Consider the following 26028-nt stretch of genomic DNA (forward strand, 5'->3'; position numbering starts at 1 on the left):
CAGCAGGAGGAGCAGAGGAACAGAGTGTAGGCCGAAGCCTGATTGGAGCAAGTTGAAAGGGAACCTTTAACCCCCCCCCAAGACGTTTGTAGCTGAAAGAGCCATCTTGTGCAGCACTAAGGATGCAAAAGGAAAAGGTTGCTCTTTTAATTATGCTCCTTGCAAACACCGAAGTAAACACTAAAAATGTGTCCCTTTATACCGTTAAACCGTTCCGGAGGTGCGAATTTCCTTCGTAATGGGACACAGCACAGCTGTCATTCCTATCCCCTTGGTGTCGTGCGCTGCCTCCTCAGCGTTGTTTTAAGCTGTCACGGAGCCTGCGCTGTTCTGTTAGCCCTTGGCCATGCCCAATTAGCGCTGCCTGTCTTCTGACATAATTTGGTGTCAGGCTGTCAGTGCCTGTGCGTCCACGCTGCTCCAGATCCCACCTCGCAGTCTCGTCTAACGTAATCCCACTGCGGGCCTTGGAACCATGGGCATGCACAGTGCATAACCTCGACTCTCACTCCCCTCCTTCCCTCTTCTTCAGACTGTGCGGTGTCACGGCCGTGGCATGCTAGGGATCAGCTGACGGCGCACAGTCTAAAGAAGGCGGAGGGAAATGAGCGAGAGCCCGAGGGGAAGATATGCACTGCGCATGCCCATGGATCCCAGGCCCGCAGTGTGACTCAATCAGAAGACACTGCGAGGCGGGATCTCGGGCAGCGCGGCCGCACAGGCGCAGCCAGCCTGACACCAAATTATGTCAGAAGACAGGCAGCGCAAATAGGGCATGCCCAAGGGATAACAGAACAGCGCAGGCTCCGTGACAGCTTAAAACAACGCTGAGGAGGCAGCGCATGGCACCAAGGGGGTAGGAATGACGGCTGTGCTGCGTCACATTACGAAGGAAAGTCCCAGCTCCGGGACGGTATAACGGTATCAGTGAACACATTTTATAAGTGTTAAGTTCTGCGTGTGCAAGGAGCTAAAAAAAAAGAGCTACCTTTTCCTCGTGCAGCATTACTGCTGCACAAGATGACTCTTTCAGTAACAAACGACGGGGGGGGGGGGACAGGTTCCCTTACATTTAGGTTGTTGTGCCAGCGTGGCGGTCGCAGGACACATTGCCAGCTACACAGCTGGGGATCAGCTGACGTTACTGAAACCCAATAACACTGGGTCGTATGTTTTTACTGTGCAGCCTGCACTTCTGAGCCGCAACTGGCGGTGTTGGAGCCCAGGAATAGCAGTTCAGGTGGTAGAAAGATGAACACAGCAGGAGACCTGGATGACACCCAATTACTTAATCAGGCAGAGGAGTGGCAAATTCCTGCGAGATCCAGGCCTGGTTCATTTTCAGGAAAGTAAGCCGGTCAACGTTATCGGAGGATAGTCGCATGCGACGGTCTGTTAGTACACCACCTGCGGCACTAAAGACACGTTCCGATAAGACACTAGCCGCAGGGCAAGCCAGCACCTCCAATGCATACTGGCTTAGCTCTGGCCATGTATCCAGCTTAGAGACCCAAAACTTGAACGGGGAAGAGCCGTCTGGGAGTACAGTAAGAGGGCAAGCCATGTAGTCTGTCACCATCTGACGGAACCGTTGCCTCCTGCTCACTGGAGCCGCCGGTGATGGTGTAGACATTTGGGGCGGGCACACAAAAGTGTGCCAGAGTTGTGCCATACTGGGCTTGCCTTGGGCAGAGGCACTGCTTCTGCTCCCTCTTTGGGCAGAGCCTCCCCCACTGCCTCGACGCACTGAGCTGCTTTGTAAAGCACTAGCAGCACTCCTCTCAGTTGGACAGGAGAAGATGATGGAATTCACCAGTGTGTCGTGGTACTCCCGCAATTTACGCTCCCGGGTCAACGCAGGGATGAGGTTTTGGACGTTGTCCCGGTAGCGAGGATCGAGGAGGGTGAACACCCAATAATCAGGCATGTTGAGAATGTGGTCGATGCGGCGGTCGTTTCTCAGGCACTGCAGCATGAAATCCACCATGTGCTGCAGAGTGCCAACTGGCCCAGAAACGCTGTCCCCTGCTTGAGACATGATCTCTGCCCGCTCGTCATCACCCCACCCTCGCTGTACACACTGACCACTGGACAATTGTGTCGCTCCCTCCTCTGGACGGAGCTCTTCCTCCTCCATTGACTCCTCCTCATCCTCCTCACAAATTGGCCCCTGCGTACCCCTTTGTGAGGAACCACGTGGCGCTGACTCTCCAGAAGCTGATGGAAAAGGTGACTCCTCATCCTCCACCTCTTCCACCACATCATCCCTTAACCCTTGCAAAGTTTGCTGAAGCAGGCAGATAAGGGGACAGTCATGCTGACTAGTGCATCATCTGCACTTGCCATCCGCGTGGAATAATCAAAAGTACGCAAAACCTGGCAGACGTCCTTCATAGTGGCCCACTCTGTGGTTGTGAAGTCTGATCGGCGCTGACTGCGACTTCTTTGCGCCTGATGCAGCTGGTACTCCATAACTGCTTGCTGCTGCTCACACAACCGCTCCAACATATGTAACGTGGAATTCCACCGGGTAGGTAGGTCACATATGATGCGGTGTTCCGGAAGGCGGAATCAGCGCTGCAGAGCAGCAATGCGGGATCTGGCCAAGCTGGAACGCCGCAAGTGAGCACACTCTAGGCGGACCTTGTGCAGCAGGGCATCAAGATCCGGATAGTCCCTCAGAAAACTCTGCACAACCAAATTGAGCACATGTGCCAGACATGGGATGTGAGTGAGGTTGCCAAGGGCCAAAGCTGCCACCAGATTTCGGCCATTGTCACACACTACCATGCCTGGCTGGAGATTCGCTGGCAGTAACCACACATCGCTCTCCTGCTTGATGGCATTCCAGAGCTCCTGCGCTGTGTGGCTTCGATGCCCCAATGAAACTAGTTTCAAGACGGCCTGCTGACGTTTGGCCACGGCTGTGCTCATGTCGGTCATAGGTAAACGTTCACGGGTCCATGTGGAGGTGGACTGTGACGGATCCTGCAGAGAGGAATCAGAGGAACTGGTGTAAGAGGAGGAGTCGATGCGTACAGACTGGATTCCTGCAATCCTTGGAGTGGGCAGGACACGTCCTGCGCCACTCGCACGATCTGTACCTGGCTCAACAACATTAACCCAATGGGCAGTGAGGGAAACATATCGCCCCTGTCCATGCTGACTGGTCCACGCATCGGTGGTGAGGTGGACCTTGCTACTGACGGCGTTCAGTAGCGCATGTTTCATGTTTGCCTCAACATGCCTGTGCAGGGCAGGGACAGCCTGCCTGCTGAAGTAAAAGCGGCTGGGCACCTTGTACTGTGGGACTGCCAATGCCATCAAGTCACGGAAGCTGTCAGTCTCCACCAGCCTGAACGAGAGCATTTCCAGGGACAACAGTTTGGCAATGCCTGCATTCAGAGCCTGTGCTCGGGGGTGGTTGGCCGAGAATGCCCGCCTTTTCTCCCATGCCTGGACTACCGATGGCTGTAGAGTAGACTGGGAGTGTGAGGATGACTGGGAAGGTGGTGCTGTGGGTGGAATTACACTAGGTCTCTGGACAACAGTGGAGGAAGAGGCAACACGAGATGAAGAGGTGGTAGCTGCCGCTGTTGGTTGGCCTACGTCTTCACTGTGTTTCTGTAACTCCACCGCGTGCCTGGTCCGCACATGTTTCCACATATTTGTGGTATTGAGGTTGCTGACACTTTTACCTCTTTTTACTTTCTGATGACACAGCTTGCATTTGACAAAACAAATGTCATCTGCAACTGTGTCAAAAAAGGACCAGGCACTGCAAGTCTTGGGAGCGCCCTTTTTGGCTTTGGAAAGAGACAGGCTCCTAACGGGTGCCAAAGTGGAGGCTACAGGCTCCGCAGTCTTCCCCCTCCCTCTCCCTCTTTGGCCCGTAAGGGGAAGCTCTTCCTCAGAGCTGCTCCCACCACCTTCCTGTTCCTCACGCCATGATGGGTCAAGGACCTCATCATCTCCACTACCCTCTGCCACCAACTGCTCCTCCTGGGTAGTCTCGGCAGCACAGTACGCATCAGAAAGCGGCACCTGAGTTTCATCATCAGATGCGTACTGCGCTGTGGTCATCGGAGGCACTGGCCCACCTGCCTCTTCAGAGTCAGAGAGAAAAAGCTGTTGGGCATCACTGCACACTGCCTCTTCTTCCATTTCTCCAATGCTGCTTGGCTGGCCCCCTGTTTCCAAGCCAAGAGATTCAGAGAACAGAAGTAGAGACGGCTCCTGTCCTGGGCTCTCTGACTGCCTGGCCAATTTGGCAGGTGGTGAAGAGACAGATGGCTGCTCTCCAGTGCTCTGTGCCTGAGAGGATGTGGCACTAACTGAAGTCGATGCCGAGGCGTTAGCTGCCATCCACCCGACAACGGCTTCAATTTGGTCTTCACGCAGCAGCGGTGCACGGCGCTCTCCGACAAAGCTGCGCATGAAGGACTGTTCCCTGCTGAAACTGAGTGACGACGAGTCACCGGCGCCCGCAGCAGGCACAGAATCACCACGTCCTCTCCCTGCTCCTCTCCCTGCTCCGCGCCCACGCCCACGTGCCTTACTCCCTGCCCTCTTCATCTTGGTTGACAGATAAAGATAAGCAGAAAAGTACTAAGGCCTTAGTGTGCTTATTCCTGAAATGCTCCTCCTAACAGGTGTAAGAAACACTAATGTTGTAAATTGTGGACTAAACTTTATTATTTTTCAAATGTGGCCTACACAAGTGTTAAGTTGTGTTTGGTGAACTTTACTTTTTTTTTGGTGCAGATCGGGCTACAGAGCTAGTTTAAATCACACGGAGACCGTGCAGACAGCCGTAAACGGCGCTGCAAGGCCAAAAAACCCTCCTCTCGGTTATCCTATATAATGTTTTTCCACTATTTAGCTGGATACGAGTGGAAAGACACTAATAGGAATTTTTTTTTTCAAATTTTAAACTGGCTGCACTATTTGAAAAAAAGGAAATTGTTTTTCAAGGTATGAGGCAGTAACGCACCCTGAGCTGAATCCAACCGGCTATGGCTGCACACAGACTACAGGGCGAGCTGCGCTCACACAGAGACCGTGCAGACAGCCGTAAACGGCGCTGCAAGGCCAAAAAAACCTCCTCTAGGTTATCCTATATAGTGTTTTTCCACTATTTAGCTGGATACGAGTAGAAAGACACTAATAGGAATTTTTTTTTTCAAATTTTAAACTGGCTGCACTATTTGAAAAAAAGGAAATTGTTTTTCAAGGTATGAGGCAGTAACGCACCCTGAGCTGAATCCAACCGGCTATTGCTGCACACAGACTACAGGGCGAGCTGCGCTCACACAGAGACCGTGCAGACAGCCGTAAACGGCGCTGCAAGGCCAAAAAACCCTCCTCTAGGTTATCCTATATAGTGTTTTTCCACTATTTAGCTGGATACGAGTGGAAAGACATTAATAGGAATTTTTTTTTTTCAAATTTTAAACAGGCTGCACTATTTGAAAAAAAGTAAAATTTTTCTCTAGGTATGAGCCAGTAACGAACCCTGAGCTGAATCCAACCGGCTATGGCTGCACACAGACTACAGGGCGAGCTGGGCTCACACGGAGACCGTGCAGACAGCCGTAAACGGCGCTGCAAGGCCAAAAAACCCCCCTCTAGGTTATCCTATGTAGTGTTTTTCCACAATAGAGCTGGAGACTGGTGGAAATACACTAATAGGAAATTTGAGAAAAAATGTGCAGCAGGCTGCACTAAGAGCAAAAAAGGACAACTGTGTGAGGCAGTGTGAACCCCCCCTGAGCTGAATACAACCGGGTATATGGCTGCACACAGACTACAGAGTGAGCTGCACACACACACACACACAGAGACCTTGCAGAACGCTGTTAAAACAGCGCTGCAAGGCAAGAGCAAGGTGAACAGTGAAGAACACACAGCGTTTTGCTAAATTAGCCTTTGGAAAGGAAAATAAAGCAATTAGCTAGCTCGACTGGCCCTCAGTTAGAACACAGCGTCCTGTCCCTAACTGAAATCACAGCAGAGTGAGCGCAAAATGGCGGCAGCGTTTTTTATAGTGCAGAGTGACATCATTTCAGCAGCCAATCCCAGCCTTGCCAGTACTTACATGCCCACCATGCTAAACAGGATGTGCCCACACTTCCAATCATTCCTCATTGGCTGCTGCGTTCAGTTTGAATTCTGGGAACTTCCGATTCCGGTATCCGATACGCGGGAAGTATCGGAATTCGGTATCGGAATTCCGATACCGCAAATATCGGCCGATACCCGATACTTGCGGTATCAGAATGCTCAACACTAACGAGGACACAAGGTTGCAGTCTCTTTACCTTTTACTGAAGACTTCAGCATCCGCAGTCCAGAGCACCAGATCGCAGGGCAGGCAGAGTCCGGCCAGTTTGGAGGCAAGTCCAGTGTCCCCTTGTCCAGGTGGAAATAAATAGCCTTCCCTTGCGCTGCAGTGGTGTAGTCCCTTATTGCCTATGGCTTCACATAAGGGTCTCACAGATGTGTTGTTTCTCTCTCTCTGTCCCCTATTTAGGATAGGACAAAACCTGTATGACTGGTGACTTGAGCTTGTTTATAGGGTCTCTTAGATAACCCGGCTCTGTGGGGTGTCATCGTGCCTCCTGGGTGTAGGTGCGGACAGGTAACGTGCAATTAGCTGTCCTGCCAGTCTCTGAAGTAAGGCGTAGAGGTCCTTACTACCTCGGTGTGCTGGCTACCGGTGTTCTGCGCCTCAGAAGGAAGCAGCCTGTTTGGGGCTGGTCCCCTTCTGGTATCCTCTCCTTTGCTTTGCCTTCCTTCACACTCGCTGCAATACAGTTCTGCCTTCAAAATGTCTCTTTCTGGGTGCTGCAGCTTTGAGGGCATGCACAGCTCCGTGGACCCTCTGTCCTCCTCAGACGGATGTCTGGAACTTTCTCTGACTTTTCCTACTTACTATCAGTTATATATATATATATATGGGGAGTCACCAAATAAATAGGATCAGAAGCTCCCCCTGGTGGCCTGGAGTGTGAATGTGTTGCATGTTTGTGATACCTGGATGCAGTTATCGTTCCTTGCCTCTAAACGTAGCATCACTCTCCCCGGGAGGAAAGCGACACTACTGCGACGACCAAGACCCTGGGACGCCGCACTCCCTCCCATTAAATCCAGTACTCCCAGACTGGGAAAAGAAGAACAATACATGTTAGCAAAAAGACAACAATTTTTGGAATGCAATAACTTATAAAACAACTAATACTATACTAAAGCTTCCCTTTATGGGAGGTGGGGACACTTGAATGTTACAATAACTATTTACATGTGTGCATACTTTCACGAATAGAATAGTTAAATAAAACAATATAACTATGAACTAACTATGAAATACCATCACCCTCACGGGTATACTATCTGTTAAGTGCAAAATCTTCATCCAACCCCCACGGGTTACTTTATTTTCTCCATTTTATTCAAAAGTGCATCAGGATATCAGCTACACACTATCAGCTATATATAAAACACCATTCTAACTAAATTCAAATCTCAGCTTTCATTACTATTAACTATATTAACTCTTTAATATATTAACCGTCTATCTTGCAACTTACAAGTCTGTCTGTCAAAGTGCAACGAGTAAACAATCCCTTTTAAGGGTTCAAACAATATTCAAATCCTTGTCTTCTTAAGGTAGTGCAAATGTATCAATCACATTAATATTCAGGTCAATCACTAATGTTATAACAGCAGGAACGATGTGAGGGACCCGTCATTAACCCCCAACGTTGGGCTTGGTCGGGCTACAAGGCGTGTATCCAGACCTGGAATCCTGCCGCGCCAAATGGGTTTTTCTTCAGGTCTCTGGAAAACAAAACAACTTTCAAAGCAATATATTGCAGGATGTCCCTCCCAGAGATGAGATTCCACATCACTGCGGGTGACATAGACCTTCGTCAGTAGCCCGGATTCCTGAATGAAACCCCAACATCTTTTAGGGTAGAAGGCCACTACTACACCCCATCTGGCTGGGCTGTTGTCACTTCGCTGGGTGTTATGGGTCTGCGATTTGCATTGGGCCTCACTCCCTTTATTCTCCTTCCATTTTAGTACCAGATGTCGGTCATGTTCCTCCCTGGTGAGGGCTTCAATATGGGACCCCTCTAGTTGGGCATTCCCAGGGGACCCGACTTGGATCTGCCCTCAGATTGTCCCATTGGAAAACCACCTCCTTAGGGCACACCTTCAGTGGTGTGCCTATGGGGGTTGGGAGCGGGCTTGTCAGCGTCTCGTCGTTGGTGGTAATAGTTGCTGGAGCGAGATTACAGGTTGGGATGTGGCCGGTTGGTACGTTAGAAGCTCAGCGAGCTTTAATAGACTACATCGGTAAGAGACTTGCGGCCTAGCAAGAAAACCCGGTAACCCCTGCCAGAGACAGAGATTCAAGTGAGATCTCTGTCATCAGTCATCTGATGTGATGACTCCCAAGACTGGGTGCACCACTAATGTTAAGTACTGAGAGACTTTCTAGCTTGTTCGTAACCAATTGTGATCCCCTATATTGTTAAATTGTATATCTACTAACCCTAACTGTTTAAAAGTTATTGTTGCATAAAAATACCAATATATCAACCCATGGCTGTTTCCGCCACGCGATCTCTGTTTGCTGCATTCAGGCACCTGCATTACACATGGAATGACTGCTGAGACCCAACTAGCAATACTTTACCCAAATTGTTCCATGTAAATAAAACAACACTCAATTTTTCAAACCAAACTCTTACTCTTAATGGATGGCTTTTGGTCACAGCCAAAAAAGACGTGCTCAGCACGCAGGCACCATAACTCTCAAATAAGACATGATTGGCCAGTTAAACAGGTATGAATCGTTTATCAATAGCCAGACTCCTGGTGCAAGTCAGACTTCGTACAGGAAAAAAGCAATAAGGGAGGAGAAAGAAAATGAGAAAATATGGCCATAAACCACTTAAACAGGGCACAGCAGTCAGGGGCAGGCAATACAACATTGACTTAACCTTCAGAGTGACATGTTCACTTTAAGGCCCTTTCTGATTTACACAACAAATACCTACATTCAGACACATTTGCATAATCTGTGCTGCTTGAGTGCTGTTTTGTTGGTTGACCCCATGAAAGATGGGATGGTTGGGAGATATGGCTTTGAAGAAGGTGGACATAAGTTCCTCTGAGGATGGGTATGATGAGTATGCTTGTCATCAAATATGACCCAGTGCTATTGTGAGGTTGATCCATAACATTCTGAAACCAGTTACTTTAGTAAAATGTTAAAGTTAAGTTAAAACATATTTTTCTACATTTAACAGGAAAGTCTGTGGGAATTGTGACTACAACACGGGTCCAACATGCCTCTCCATCTGGAAATTATGCTCACATTGCTGATCGAGACTGGTATTCTGATGCCAACATGCCTCAGGAAGCTCTGGATTTGGGGTGCCATGATATTGCTTATCAGTTAGTCTATAACACTGAGATAGATGTAAGTATAAGGAAACGCATGTAAAATTGTGATTGGTTAGTTGAAAAGATATTAATATTTTCAATTAGCACTAATAGCAGTAATTGAATAAAGTGTCCCCGTGTGCTCCATAAATGCTCCATTAATGGTGTGTAAAAGTCTGTTAATTATTGCCATGACTCATAAATACTTGTGCACCATTGACTTCCTCTCTAGGAAGAAATTTGATGTTGAATTCTATTATGCAACAAACTAAAGACCATAAAGCCTTTGTGCAGAAACATGGGTCTTTGCTTCCTACTATCTGAAATAGCATGAGAAAAATTCCGGATTGGGATTGCAGTATTTAAAATCTGATAAAATGTTCATGATGGTAGATGGGAGTTAAAATTGAATCATTATCATTGTGGTTTGGTTATGATGAAGAGGTTTGAAAACCTTGAAATGTGTTGACATATTTCGCATTTAAGCGTCACCTTTTTGTGTGATCGTACCTTTGAACCTTGGGCCGCGCGGACTCTGAACCACTGTATTTCTAATTTATTCCACAGTAAAAATAAAATCAGAAAAAGTCCATCATATTCCACAGCACTTTGCAGATCATGATTGTTCTCCATTGGGGATCACAATCTAAATTCTCTACCAGTATGTCTTTGGAGTGTGAGCGGAAACAAATATGGGAATAACATACATATACCTTGCACATGTTGCTCTTGGTGGGATTTGAATCCAGGACCCCAATGCTGCAAGGTGGACCAGTGCTATCCACTGAGCTACGATGCCGCCTATTTAGCTTTTAAACAGACTGTTTACCGATGGCCTTATATTTTAAAGCCACTTTTACATTATTAAAACTGCCTTTACATTAAGCACTCCCAACAATATTTTTATCTTCTTAATATATTGCAGTCATCCCATTATATAGCACTGAGTACTTATAATTGCTCATTTTGCCTTTCTACCCTTTCTATAAATGCAGAAATAAGAGACTCCCTGTTTCTAAATAGACAACTATCAGTGTACTTATATCAGTACTTATATCCGTCCAAAGAAGCGAACCATATGTGAGGTAAAATGTATAACTTTATTTAGATACTATAAAACAAGTTTTTAGTTTAAAATAGAGAGGCAAAGTGCCCAGTGGGGGCAAAACCCTGAAACCAGTCCAAAATGCAATAAACTATCAACGATGTAAACAGTACTATATTCATAGGTATATAGGCGCCTCGGGTTCAATTACAATAATAAACATATATATTAAGGTAATTAAACCATATGAAAAAATATATAGTATGGCAAATAACCCATATAGGAACACCAAGAGCCCAATGCCAAGTGCCCAGTCCTGAGAACTAAATTAGATAAAAAATGAGTTGATCCTGAATCAGGACCAAATAGGATATGCGCGGCAGTGCATAAAGAAGCGTGCAGCAGAAACCCTTAAGCATCAAGTACAGGTACCTCCAGTAATAAGTAATTACTTGATGACTGGGATGGTAATAACCAGGAAGACAGTACTTGAATTTAGAGGGCACTGGAGGAGCATTGAAGGACAATGACCGGGTGATAGGACTAATTGAGCATTCCCCCTCACCCCTGTTTCTAGATAGAACAGAAAAAAGTGAAGAATTAGATGGATAAAAAGGCAATTGTAAGTACAAAGTGCTATATAATATGATGACTGCAATATATTAAAAGGATAAAACTTTAATGGGAGTGCTTCTTTAAAGAGTTTGAAAGGGGTTTGATATGGTCCTAGAAGAACTCAGACTGCCATTACATTTTTTTCAGGGCAACTAGAGACTTTTCGTTTATGATGAATTGATATGGTCTAAATTATTTTTTTTTTGCCAAATTTGGGCTAATTGAACCCAAAATTAATTTTGTCACATATCTAGGAAAAAAGGGTCATGCTTATACAGTATAAGGTTGCCGTCCCACTAGCAGTATTTGGCCAGTATTTTACATCAGTATTTGTAAGGCAAAACCAGGAGTGGAGCAAATAGAGGAAAAGTATAATAGAAACATATGCACCACTTCTGTATTTATCACCCACTCCTGGTTTTGGCTTACAAATACTGATGTAAAATACTGACCAAATAGTGCTAGTGTGACGGCAGCCTAAATGAGAGGAAATCATCCAAATCAGCTTTATTTGCAGATTTTATTTGTCTGGCCATCTATTTTATGGGTATGAGGGTCACCTGACTCTCTGCACAACTGACGTTGCAAGAAAGAAGGATCAGTGAAGTTGAAGTTCAATGTGCCAGATCCTTTGTTTTCACAGGAAATAAGTTGACGTCAGTGGTACCTTGTCGTGGCTTAATCCTATCATCCAACATGTAGCTAGTAGTGTGCCCGTTGTGGCAAGAACAGGTTTGGTATTGGCTAGATCGATGCTACAGTGTGCTAGAACTATAGAAAAAAGACACGAACCACACATCCAAAATCCATACAATGATCTAATGGTGCTAGGCAAAAATTTAGAAAACTGAACATGAAGTTCTTAGTTTAACATTTTGATCAGCACGTATGAAGTCCACAGCCATGTCACAGATAACCTCTCAGTGGGCATTAACTTTTTATAGCCTTAAAGGGCTGTCAGCACAGAATGATTGTTTAAACTAAGTCCCTCAGCTCAGTGCTTCATGACGGGGCCAATCATTAAATTCACCTTCCCACCTGCATGTTTTCCATCTATCTCCACCCTCCTATGGCTCTATGAAGCTTCAGCTGTCAATCAAAGAAGAGGGGTGGAGATTGAGAGAAAACAATCAGGTGGGAAGATGTATCTAAATGATTGGACCCAATGTCATGCGGCTCGGGGTGGTAGCAGTGGGCGAAGCACTCGTCTTCTGTCACACCCAGGTATGCTACATGAAAGAGCAAGTCCTGGCTGAGTGTTGGTGTTAGTGTTGCGTTTGCCATACGCCCATGCTGGCTGCATTTAGCCGATGTTGTTGGCTGGCTAGGATCACGAATTCTACAGATTAATAAAGGAGACTTCTATTCAAACATGGGAAGTTTACTAAACTTGATAAGGGTTACGAACAAGGGATAACTGGTACAAAGTCTTAAGCACATTTCCTTCACAGTAAGAAGCCTTTTCATTCCCACTGTAGTCTACTTAGGGGCAGCATGGTGGCTCAGTGGTTAGCACTGCAGCCTTGCAGTGCTGGAGCCCTGGGTTCAAATCCCACCAAGGGCAACATCTGCAAGGAATTTGAATGTTCTCCCAGTGTTTGCGTGGGTTTTCTTTGGATACTTCTGTTTCCTCCCGCATTCCAAAGACATACTGATAGGGAATTTAGATTGTGATCCCCATCGGGAACAGCGATGATAATGTGTGCAAACTGTAAATCGCTTCGGAATAAGATAGCGCTACATAAAAATATAAATATAAAAATAATAAAGATTATTATTATTATTACGTTGCCACAGCCCAGCTTCTAGGCCACAGTTCTGATAAGCAAGTGCAACACCCTAGGTGACCGGTTGTTGCAGTGATGTTGCTTTCCCTTCGGGGAGAGTAATGTCATGCTTGGAGGCAATGGAGTTCTCTTCACCAGGTAAGGCACCCACATGCAACACATTCTGAATCCAGGCCAGGAGGGGGAGCTCAAGAACGGGATACAGGGGAGCTTCCCTAAAATATGGAAATATGTCCTGGTATGGAGGAAGAACTAGCCAGTTAGGGACAGAAGCCAGTCTGATAGAAACACTGAAGGAGAAGGAAGTCTGGAACTGAGAGCAGACAGAGAGGCCTGGCAGCCAAAAGGGAGCTGCAGCCTCTGAAAGGACAGATAACTCTATGGGTTGTATGTGGAGGAGCTTGAGAGGAAAGGAGCAAAGGAGAGGAACAGGGCTCAGAGGGGAACTGTGACCGGGAATCCTCAGAGCCGAAGCGCAGTACCGGGTACCGGGAGCCTGAGGCCTTAGTGGAACTGTACGACACTTGGCAGAATCGGAGGGTTCCGAACTTTACAGTAAGTGAACGGTCCACACCATACCTGAGACGCAGCAGCACCTGAGGAGCCTGGGGCATGATAGAGTCCCTATAAAAAGGCTCAAGCTGCCCGTCATGCAGGTACCTGTCTCAGGACAGGGGGAAAAGAGGACTCCTGTTGTGAATTCTGTTGTCAAGCTCCCTCCTGTGGTCATGAATGGTACTTCGGCTGGTTCTGTCCATGGGCTTTCTCTGGTAGTTGTGAGTGGGGCTGCGGCTTCTGAGGTTCCTTCCACAGGTGACGAGGTTAATTCGTTAGCTGGCTGCTCTATTTAACTCCACCTAGATCATTGCTCCATGCCACCTGTCAATGTTCCAGTATTGGTCTAGTTCACTCCTGGATCGTTCTTGTGACCTGTCTTCCCAGCAGAAGCTAAGTACCTGTTTGTTTTTCTCTGGTTTGCTATTTTCCTGTCCAGCTTGCTATTTTGATTGTTGTCTTGCTTGCTGGAAGCTCTGGGACGCAGAGGGAGCGCCTCCGCACCGTGAGTGGGTGCGGAGGGTCTTTTTGCGCCCTCTGCGTGGTCTTTTTGTAGGTTTTTGTGCTGACCGCAAAGCTACCTTTCCTATCCTCAGTCTGTTCAGTAAGTCGGGCCTCACTTTGCTAAATCTATTTCATCTCTGTGTTTGTATTTTCATCTTTACTCACAGTCATTATATGTGGGGGGCTGCCTTTTCCTTTGGGGAATTTCACTGAGGCATGGTAGGCTTTATTTTTCTATCTTCAAGGCTAGCTAGTTCCTTAGGCTGTGCCGAGTTGCATAGGGAGCGTTAGGAGCAATCCACGGCTATTTCTAGTGTGTGTGATAGGATTAGGGATTGCGGTCAGCAGAGTTCCCACGTCCCAGAGCTCGTCCTATATTATCAGTAACTATCAGGTCATTCCGTGTGCTCTTAACCACCAGGTCCATTATTGTCCTGACCACCAGGTCATAACAGTACAGGTGGCCCAAAGTACTAATGCATCTCAATAGAGGGATAAGAGAAGTTCTGAGACCATTTTTTTTTCTTTGCAGTGTGTTTTGTCTCTCTTTTCCCCTTTACATCTGGGTGGTTCAGAACACAGGTGTAGACATGGACATTCAAGGTCTGTCCTCTTTGATGGATAATCTCACTATAAGTGTACAAAACATTCAAGATTTTGTGGTTCAGAATCCGATGTCAGAGCCTAGGATTCCAATTCCTGATTTGTTTTTTGGTGATAGATCTAAGTTCTTGAATTTCAAAAATAATTGTAAATTGTTTCTTGCCTTGAAACCTCGCTCCTCAGGTGACCCTGTTCAACAAGTAAAGATCATTATTTCTTTGTTACGTGGTGACCCTCAAGACTGGGCATTTTCCCTTGCGCCAGGAGATCCGGCATTGCGTGATGTTGATGTGTTTTTCCTGGCGCAAGGATTGCTTTATGACGAACCTAATTCAGTGGATCAGGCAGAGAAAATCTTGCTGGCTCTGTGTCAGGGTCAGGATGAAGCGGAGATATATTGTCAGAAGTTTAGAAAGTGGTCTGTGCTCACTCAGTGGAATGAATGTGCCCTGGCAGCAATCTTCAGAAAGGGTCTCTCTGAAGCCCTTAAGGATGTCATGGTGGGATTTCCCATGCCTGCTGGTCTGAATGAGTCTATGTCTTTGGCCATTCAGATCGATCGACGCTTGCGTGAGCGTAAAGCTGTGCACCATTTGGCGGTACTATCTGAGCATGGGCCTGAGCCTATGCAATGTGATAGGACTTTGACCAGAGCTGAACGGCAAGAACACAGACGTTGGAATGGGCTATGTTTTTACTGTGGTGATTCCACTCATGCTATCTCCAATTGTCCTAAGCGCACTAAGCGGTTCGCTAGGTCTGCCACCATTGGTACGGTACAGTCTAAATTTCTATTGTCCGTTACTCTGATTTGCTCTTTGTCATCCTATTCTGTTATGGCATTTGTGGATTCAGGCGCTGCCCTGAATTTGCTGGACTTGGAGTATGCTAGGCGCTGTGGTTTTTTCTTGGAGCCCTTGCAGTATCCTATTCCATTGAGAGGAATTGATGCTACGCCTTTGGCCAAGAATAAGCCTCAGTACTGGACCCAATTGACCATGTGCATGGCTCCTGCACATCAGGAGGATATCCGCTTTCTGGTGTTGCATAATCTGCATGATGTGGTCGTTTTGGGGTTGCCATGGCTACAGGTTCATAATCCAGTATTGGACTGGAAATCTATGTCTGTGTCCAGCTGGGGTTGCCAGGGGGTACATGGTGATGATCCATTTTTGTCTATTTCGTCTTCCACTCCTTCTGAAGTTCCAGAGTTTTTGTCGGATTATCGGGATGTATTTGATGAGCCCAAAGCCAATGCCTACCTCCTCATAGGGATTGCGATTGTGCAATTAATTTGATTCCTGGTAGTAAATTTCCTAAGGGCCGATTGTTCAATTTGTCTGTGCCAGAACACGCCGCTATGCGGAGTTATATAAAGTAATCCTTGGAGAAAGGCCATATTCGCCCGTCGTCATCACCGTTAGGAGCAGGGTTCTTTTTTGTGGCCAAGAAGGATGGTTCTTTGAGACCTTGTATTGATTACCGCCTTCTCAATAAAATTACAGTCAAATTTCAGTATCCTTTGCCGTTGCTGTCTGATTTGTTTGCTCATACTAAAGGGGCTAGTTGGTTCACCAAGATAGATCTTCGAGGGGCGTATAATCTTGTGCGTATTAAACAAGGCGATGAGTGGAAAACAGCATTTAATACGCCCGAGGGCCATTTTGAGTACCTGGTTATGCCATTCGGGCTTTCCAATGCTCCATCAGTATTTCAGTCCTTTATGCATGACATCTTCCGAGAGTACCTGGATAAATTCCTGATTGTGTATTTGGATGATATTTTGTTTTTTTCGGATGATTGGGAGTCTCATGTGAAGCAGGTCAGAATGGTGTTCCAAGTCCTTCGTGCGAATTCCTTGTTTGTGAAGGGGTCAAAGTGTCTCTTTGGAGTTCAGAAGGTTTCATTTTTGGGGTTCATTTTTTTCCCCTTCTACTATCGAGATGGACCCTGTTAAAGTCCAGGCCATTTACGATTGGACTCAGCCGACATCTGTGAAGAGCCTGCAAAAGTTCCTGGGCTTTGCTAATTTTTATCGGCGCTTCATCGCTAATTTTTCTAGTGTTGCTAAACCGTTGACTGATTTGACCAAGAAAGGTGCTGATGTGGTCAATTGGTCTTCTGCGGCTTTGGAAGCTTTTCAGGAGTTGAAGCATCGTTTTTCTTCTGCCCCTGTGTTGTGCCAGCCAGATGTTTCACTTCCGTTTCAGGTCGAGGTTGATGCTTCTGAGATTGGAGCAGGGGCTGTTTTGTCGCAAAGAAATTCTGATGGCTCGGTGATGAAACCATGTGCCTTTTTTTGATTCAAATAAATTTTTATTAAGAATAACAAGATAAATGACATGTTACATTCTCATTTTCAATACAAAGCTTTTTCCCCCCCCTTCAAACATTCCCCTTCAATCCCACCACCCCCCAACCCCACCCAACAAAGCAGCTCACCTTGCTTAGCACTTCCATCATTAGACCAATATACTATCTAATCCCTCGGCCAATAATATAAGCCACATTTAACATTACCATTAATTAGGAATCTTAATTTACTCTCCCTCTATAATACCCCTATCCCATAGCAATCCACGGAGACCACATTTTATTGAACATTTCGATTTTCCCTCTTTTTTTATAAATCCCCTTTTCCAGTGTCAGGCCCTGCTTCACATACTGGAGGAACTCTCCTCTTGACGGCAGTTCTTCCCTAATCCAATTTCGAGCTATTACCTTCCTAGCCATGTATAACAATCTGGCAATAGCTATCTTCAGTTTGTTATCCACTCCAATCTCATCCACACATCCCAACAAGCACACAAGTGGATCCCTTGGCACCTTACATCCATACGCACCTTCCATACGACTCAAAACTACCACCCAAAAAGCAGCCAGTCTCGGACACGTCCACATCATATGGAGTATATCAGCATCTGCAGTTTTACACCTCGGGCATTCAGAATCCTCACGCAAACCAGCCTTTTATAGCACCATCGGTGACTTATAAACCCTGTGTATCACATAGAGCTGTGACAGTCTATACGGTTCGCTCAGTGACAATCGTGGGACCCATTCTAGCACCGACTCCCAAGTCTCATTCTCCATTGGACCCAGATCCCTCTCCCACTTAGCTCTCGCCATTATTGGAAACCCCAATAGGAAAGTGTGCAACAGATCTTTATACAAAGTAGATATGACTCCCCCAGTAGTCCCTTCATTACACACATACTCCAGTACTAAATCCCTCTGAATTCCAATACCTCCGTTTCTACACTGAGCTCCAAAAGCATGCCTCATCCGCAAATACCGATACTCCCCTGCAGTCCCAAGACCAAATTCCGCCTGTAATTGGGAAAATGATTTCAATTCACCTCGATCAATTATTTGATACACGTACTGAATCCCTTTGACTTGCCATTCTGTCAGTACCCCCAGTGTCTCAAACTCCTGTAAGTTGCTGTTATGCCATAGCGGTGAGAATCTAGTCAAATCCGTGACCCCCCGTATATGTCTCAGCCTACCCCACAGCCTGCGTATCAACAATACAGTCGGGTATAATTTCCCCAGAGCCCCCAGGGATGCATCCTCCAAACATTGTACCACTGGCCTTCTTTTTGTCACCACTTCCATCAGCCGCTGTACCGCCCCAGATGACCCTTCCTGCGCCCAGCCTTTTAAATGCTGACTCTGGGCTGCAAGAAAATATATTTCAGGGTTAGGCAATGCCAATCCCCCATCTTCCTTGGGTCGCTGAAGTGTCTCCAGTTTGATACGCGGATGCTGTCTCCCCCATATCAAATTCCTGAACAGAGAGTTAATCTGTCTAAATCTCCCGCGTGGTATCCAAACTGGCGCATTATGAAGAATATACAGTATTTTTGGCATCAAAATCATTTTAATAAGATTCACCCTACCTACCACAGATAAATGCAGTTTAAGCCAAGCATCCGCTTTCGCTTTAAGAACACCTAAGATTGGAGTCAGATTTCTATGTATATAGTCAGTAACAGGCATAGATACCCATATTCCAAGGTACTTAAATTGGCTAGTCACCTCCAGTCGCCCATCGTCCAGTGGCTCCCCACCATCATCATCCACCTTAAACAAGACAGACTTACTCCAGTTTATCCTAAGTCCCGACACCGATCCGAAACGCTCAATAATCCCAATGGCTCCCTCCAAGGACGTACCCGGGTCAGCCAGAAATAGCAGAATGTCATCCGCATACAACGCCACCTTTTCTTCAATCATCCCATATTTAAACCCAGTCACCTCATCAGACCGTCGAAGCTTAGCAGCCAGTGGTTCCACAGCCAGAGCAAACAAAAGAGGAGAGAGCGGACACCCCTGTCTCGTCCCTCTAGCCAGTTGTATGGTCCGTGATAACTCCCCATTTACCCTAACCCTAGCCATCGGCATTGAGTACATCAGTCGAATCCAGGATATGAACTGCGGTCCAAACCCCATACTCCGGAGCACCTGCCAGAGATATCCCCACTCCACACTATCGAACGCCTTATGAGCATCTAAAGATGCAATAACTCTCTGGCCACAGTTGTCGGATCTGAGTTGCAAATTCATATACAGCCTTCGTAAGTTGATCGCAGTGGACCGATCAGGCATAAAGCCGGACTGGTCTGAGTGCACCAGGCCGGAAATAACACTTGTCAACCTCATCACCAACACCTTAGCCAGAAGTTTAACGTCTGTAGTAAGCAAGGAGATTGGCTGATATGAATCCGGCTGTGTCGGGTCCTTCCCCTCCTAAGGAATCACCACTATTATGGCCTCCCGCATAGATGCCGGTAGACGACCGCCACTCCTAGCCTCCTCCAGAAGTACCCTTAATTTAGGGATCAGCACTTCCCCAAAGTTTTTATAAATTTCAGCAGGAAATCCATCTGCGCCAGGTGCCTTCCCATTAGCCATAGACTGCAGTGCCCGACCCAATTCCTCCTCCATAATGGGAGCTTCCAAATCTTCTCTATCTATGTCACTCAGCCTTGGGAGCTCCAATTCCTCAAGGAACGCCACCGTGTCCTCCACCGACCCATCTACCTGAGAGGAATATAGGTCCGCATAAAAATCCGCAAAAATGTCCAAAATCTCTGAAGTCTCAGAGACAGCCACACCGCTCCCCGATACCAAAGAATGAACAAAGGAAGTGTTTCTCTGGGCAGAAGCCACCATCGATAGCAAATGACCCACAGATTCGCCCTCCTGGTAAAAAGCCAGATTCATGAATTCCCTCTTCCTTTCAGCCTTACCGAGCAATACCTCCTCCAACTGACTCTGAGCTGCCTTTAGCCTCCTCCCAGCTTCCGGAGTACCCGCTATTACCATCTCATCTTCAGCTATCCTCAGCCCTTCAACCGCCAACCTCTCTGTCTCTCTCGATTTCCTCTTACACCTGCTAATATCCCTGAACAGCAGTCCCCTCAAGTACGCCTTCATGGCTTCCCACACAGTAAGAACATCTACACTTCCCTCGTTGATCTCAAAAAATTCCACCAACTCCTTCTTTATCTTTTCCAAGTCCATACTGTGTAGCCAATTAGGGTGAATCTTCCACTCCTTCCTGCTCCCGATCCGTGTCCCCACCGGCCGAAATTCCACCTCAACTGGACTATGGTCTGAAAGAGCCCTAGGCAAATATCTCACCTCCCCTACCATCGTGTCCAGTAAACAGTTACCCAGCGCCAAGTCAATCCTAGACAAAGTACCATGAGCTGGCGAGTAGCATGAGTACGTCCTTTCCCCAATATGTCTAACTCTCCATAAATCAATCATACCTACTTCCCGGACATAGGTCCCAAACGTAGTGATATGTCCCCCTGTTCTATTCTGGGGATTTTTGTTTTTGTCCCAAAAGTCATCACAGATATTATTAAAATCGCCAATAATTAGAGATGGTAACGGTCCCCAACGCTCTACCCTCTCCAGCACCTCTCTTATCTTCTTACTTGAGTATGGGGGCGGAATATACATTGCCGCTATACACATCAACACTCCATTTATTTTACATTTCACCACCACATACTGACCATCCACATCCTCTTTTACCATTACCTCCTCATACTGCACCCCCGCAGGTATTAACACAGACACACCCCTAGAGTACGTTGAGAAAGTAGAATGATACGCCCTTTGTATCCAGCGCCTATTCAATACGTTCACCCTCTCCCGCACTAAATGTGTCTCCAGCAGACATATCATTGAGATCTTCTGTTCTCGGACATACTGCAGACTTGCCGCCCGCCGTGTTTTATCCGCCAGACCTCTCACATTCCAACTCAATATTTTAATACAATCTCCCATAATGTGGCTCATCATTTCTTAAAGTATCCAATTTCCCAAGTATGTGCTGCCCCAACCCTCCCACCCCCCCTGCCCCCTCCCAACTTGCCCCCCTATCCCCCCCAATATAACGCATTCTTCCTCTCATCAAGAGTGGGGCTCCACTGTCCACTGCGAACACTCTCCCTTACTTAACCCTCTCCATTCGCGTCCCGCTGCCATAGCAATCACAATTTCCCCCCCAACTTTCACTTTATTGTACCTTAACATTTCAACTTATATTAACATATAGAAAAAGTACCAAACCAGTTCACAGTACCCAGCATAACCCTCCTCCCCCGTACTTAGTAGTTGGTACTGTCCCCTCCGGCCATTCCTTCAATATGGCCCAGCAAAACCCCCAACAGTTGCTCAACTCTTTAACCATTGCTAACGAGCGCAGAACTCTCCTCTATCGACAGAGAAAACAAATCCCAACTGGATCTCGCCAAAATGTCAGTCGCCCATTCCCTTAAGTTTTTTCTCATGAGTATCAAGCCACTGGGTAGCGTCCTCCGGTGTCAAGAAAAAGTGGGTCTTATTAAAAGCCACCAGTCTCAGCTTGGCGGGAAACATCACTGAATACTGCACTCCCAGCTCCCTCAGTCGCCGCTTGACTCCAGTAAACTTCATCCGCTGTTTCTGAACCGCAGCGGAATAATCCGGATAAATGGCGATTTTTTGACCTCCAGCCATCAGATCCTCCATCTCTCTAGCCTTTCCGAGGATAATGTCTCTGTCCCTGTAGTTCAGTATTTTAGCAAGCATGGTACGGGGATTTGCTCCTGGGGCAGCGGGCTGCGGCGGGACCCTATGAGCACGTTCAACAGCAAAGACTTTTGTCAACACTGTGTTCCAATCTTCTCCAACAGCCAGTTCTCCACAAACTCAGTGGGATTTCTCCCCTCAGTCTTTTCAGGCAGCCCCACTATACGTATATTATTTCTTCTGGATCTATTTTCCAGATCCTCATTTTTAGCAGCGAGCTCGGCTATTGCTTGGGCGAACTTCTTTTCAGCTTTTTGTAGCTTAACTATGTGATCTTCTGCCGTGCTCACCCTCTCCTCCACCACTCCTATACGTTTGTCCATTTTCTGCAGAGCCGCATTAATCTGTGCCGTGTCCCCTTTAACTTCCTGCATCTGCTGGGCCAAGGAGTTCAGGGATTGCTGACATGAAGAGATCAGTGTGATAACATCTCTAAGAGTCGGCTCCTCTCCCTGTGATATGGCTTCAGGTCCCCCACTAGCCCCAGCCATGCTGCCTCTATCCTTCCCCCTCTGTACCTCATGCTGCTCAGCCTTGCTTGCTTCCTCCTCCTCCTGGTCAGCTCCAGCTCCAGATCCTGGTTCTGCCTCCTCTGCAGCCTCCACTCTGGCATACCGCTGCAGCTTTGCGGCCACCTCCATGCGCCGCTGACATGCGGCGTTCTCCTTCTCGGCGTCCTCCCTAGCATCGGCACCATCTTGGCCGGCTCCTGCATCGCTGGTGCCAGCGTCTTTCTGCCGCCTCCTGGTCATCGCTGCCGACTCCGGACCCGCCGCTCCGCACCGCTGAACTCTCCGGACCTTCAGCCAGCCGGAGGATTGTAAGTATCCCCGAAAATCGGGGTTAAATCAGGATTATTAGTCCTTCTGGCAGCAGGAGCACTCTTCCCTGCTTCCACTCACATGGCCAGCTAGGACAGGCCCCCAAAACCATGTGCCTTCTTTTCTAGAAAGTTTTCGCCTGCTGAGCGCAATTATGATGTTGGCAATCGAGAGTTGTTGGCCATGAAGTGGGCATTCGAGGAGTGGCGTCATTGGCTTGAAGGAGCCAAGCATCGCGTGGTGGTCTTGACGGATCACAAGAATTTGACTTATCTCGAGTCTGCCAAACGGTTGAATCCTAGACAGGCTCGTTGGTCGCTATTTTTCTCCCGTTTTGATTTTGTGGTTTCGTACCTTCCAGGCTCTAAGAATGTGAAGGCTGATGCCCTGTCAAGGAGTTTTGTTCCCGACTCTCCAGGTGTTCCTGAGCCGGCGGGTATTCTCAAAGAGGGGGTAATTTTGTCTGCCATCTCCCCTGATTTGCGGCAGGTGCTGCAAAAATTTCAGGCTGATAGACCTGACCGTTGCCCAGCAGAGAAACTGTTTGTCCCTGATAAATGGACTAGTAGAGTTATCTCTGAGGTTCATTGTTCGGTGTTGGCTGGTCATCCAGGAATCTTTGGTACCAGAGATTTGGTGGCTAGATCCTTTTGGTGGACGTCTTTGTCGCGGGATGTGCGTTCTTTTGTGCAGTCCTGTGGGACTTGTGCTCGGGCTAAGCCCTGCTGTTCTCGTGCCAGTGGGTTGCTTTTGCCCTTGCCGGTCCCGAAGAGGCCCTGGACGCATATCTCTATGGATTTTATTTCGGATCTCCCTGTCTTTCAAAAGATGTTGGTGATTTGGGTGGTTTGTGATCGCTTCTCTAAGATGGTCCATTTGGTACCCTTGTCTAAATTGCCTTCCTCCTCTGATTTGGTGCCATTGTTTTTCCAGCATGTGGTTCGTTTACATGGCATTCCGGAGAACATCGTTTCGGACAGAGGTTCCCAGTTTGTTTCGAAGTTTTGGCGAGCCTTTTGTGCTAGGATGGGCATTGATTTGTCTTTTTCCTCGGCTTTCCATCCTCAGACAAATGGCCAAACCGAACGAACTGATCAGACTTTGGAAACATATCTGAGATGCTTTGTTTCTGCTGATCAGGATGATTGGGTGTCCTTTTTGCCTTTGGCTGAGTTCGCCCTTAATAATCGGGCCAGCTCGGCTACTTTGGTTTCGCCGTTTTTCTGCAATTCTGGTTTCCATCCTCGTTTCTCTTCAGGGCAGGTTGAGTCTTCAGACTGTCCTGGTGTAGATACTGTGGTGGATAGGTTGCAGCAGATTTGGACTCATGTGGTGGACAATTTGACCTTGTCCCAGGAGAAGGCTCAACGTTTTGCTAACCGCCGGCGCTGTGTGGGTCCCCGACTTCGTGTTGGGGATTTGGTTTGGTTGTCGTCTTGTTATGTTCCTATGAAGGTTTCCTCTCCTAAGTTTAAGCCTCGTTTCATTGGTCCGTATAAGATTTCTGAGGTTCTCAATCCTGTGTCGTTTCGTTTGACCCTTCCAGCTTCTTTTGCCATCCATAATGTATTCCATAGGTCATTGTTGCGGAGATACGTGGCGCCTGTGGTTCCATCCGTTGATCCTCCTGCCCCGGTGTTGGTTGAGGGGGAGTTCGAGTATGTGGTGGAGAAGATTTTGGATTCTTGTATTTCGAGACGGAAACTCCAGTACCTGGTCAAATGGAAGGGTTATGGTCAGGAAGATAATTCCTGGGTCTTTGCCTCTGATGTTCATGCTGCCGATCTGGTTCGTGCCTTTCATTTGGCTCATCCTGGTCGGCCTGGGGGCTCTGGTGAGGGTTCGGTGACCCCTCCTCAAGGGGGGGTACTGTTGTGAATTCTGTTGTCAAGCTCCCTCCTGTGGTCATGAATGGTACTTCGGCTGGTTCTGTCCATGGGCTTCCTCTGGTAGTTGTGAGTCGGGCTACGGCTTCTGAGGTTCCTTCCACAGGTGACGAGGTTAATTCGTTAGCTGGCTGCTCTATTTAACTCCACCTAGATCATTGCTCCATGCCACCTGTCAATGTTCCAGTATTGGTCTAGTTCACTCCTGGATCGTTCTTGTGACCTGTCTTACCAGCAGAAGCTAAGTGCCTGCTTGTTTTTCTCTGGTTTGCTATTTTTCTGTCCAGCTTGCTATTTTGATTGTTGTCTTGCTTGCTGGAAGCTCTGGGACGCAGAGGGAGCGCCTCCGCACCGTGAGTCGGTGCGGAGGGTCTTTTTGCATCCTCTGCGTGGTCTTTTTGTAGGTTTTTGTGCTGACCGCAAAGCTACCTTTCCTATCCTCAGTCTGTTCAGTAAGTCGGGCCTCACTTTGCTAAATCTATTTCATCTCTGTGTTTGTATTTTCATCTTTACTCACAGTCATTATATGTGGGGGGCTGCCTTTTCCTTTGGGGAATTTCTCTGAGGCAAGGTAGGCTTTATTTTTCTATCTTCAGGGCTAGCTAGTTCCTTAGGCTGTGCCGAGTTGCATAGGGAGCGTTAGGAGCAATCCACGGCTATTTCTAGTGTGTGTGATAGGATTAGGAATTGCGGTCAGCAGAGTTCCCACGTCCCAGAGCTCGTCCTATATTATCAGTAACTATCAGGTCATTCCGTGTGCTCTTAACCACCAGGTCCATTATTGTCCTGACCACCAGGTCCTAACAGACTCCGCAGAAAGCTTCAGGCAGCAGGGACTTCATATACAGCAAGCGCTAGTAGCAAAGGTTCACAGACTTCTACTGGAAAAAAGGGAATCCTCCATTGCCTCCGAGCCGGTCGGGCTATACCACCACCTGCTGGTACCCTGAACTGTGGCCGTCTAAGTACAGTAAACCATGTAAAGACTTACAACTTGTGTTCTTTACTCATTTACCGGCATAAGTCATCAACGCCATACATCTCAGGACCCCTGGGGACCCCACTTCACCTGTGGGAAGTGAACCATCAATGCTGCAACAAGATCCCTCAGGGGACCCCTTTAACGCAGCGTCAGTCCCACTATTGACTGAACATCACAGGTGGTGTAACGAGAAACTTGAATACAATTCCCCTTAACCCCTTCCCGACCCATGACGCCACGTAGGCATCATGAAAGTCGGTGCCAATCCGACCCATGACGCCTATGTGGCGTCATGGAAAGATCGCGTCCCTGCAGATCCGGTGAAAGGGTTAACTCCCATTTCACCCGATCTGCAGGGACAGGGGGAGTGGTAGTTTAGCCCAGGGGGGGTGGCTTCACCCCCTCGTGGCTACGATCGCTCTGATTGGCTGTTGAAAGTGAAACTGCCAATCAGAGCGATTTGTAATATTTCACCTATTATAACGGGTGAAATATTACAATCCAGCCATGGCCGATGCTGCAATATCATCGGCTATGGCTGGAAATACTAATGTGCCCCCACCTCACCAAACCGATCGCCCCCCCAGCCCCCCGATCTGGCCGGTACACTGCTCCGGCTCCCCTCCATCCAGTGCTCCGCTCCCCCCCGAGCTCTTGTCCGCTCCCCCGTGCTCCGTTCCAG

The 26028-nt window shown here is 47.5% G+C and overlaps 1 protein-coding gene across 1 annotated transcript in view; it reads left to right on the forward strand.

Moving 5' to 3' along the window:
* The window catches only part of LOC138638052 (intestinal-type alkaline phosphatase-like), a 119597-nt gene that overhangs the window by 55285 nt on the left and 38284 nt on the right, over positions 1-26028 (forward strand). The window contains exon 5 of the mRNA XM_069727022.1: positions 9321-9493. Coding sequence (XP_069583123.1) covers positions 9321-9493 — 173 coding nt within the window. The remainder of the gene's footprint in view (positions 1-9320; positions 9494-26028) is intronic.

This window comes from Ranitomeya imitator, chromosome 5 (assembly GCF_032444005.1).
Source record: "Ranitomeya imitator isolate aRanImi1 chromosome 5, aRanImi1.pri, whole genome shotgun sequence".
NCBI classification, from domain to species: domain Eukaryota; kingdom Metazoa; phylum Chordata; class Amphibia; order Anura; family Dendrobatidae; genus Ranitomeya; species Ranitomeya imitator.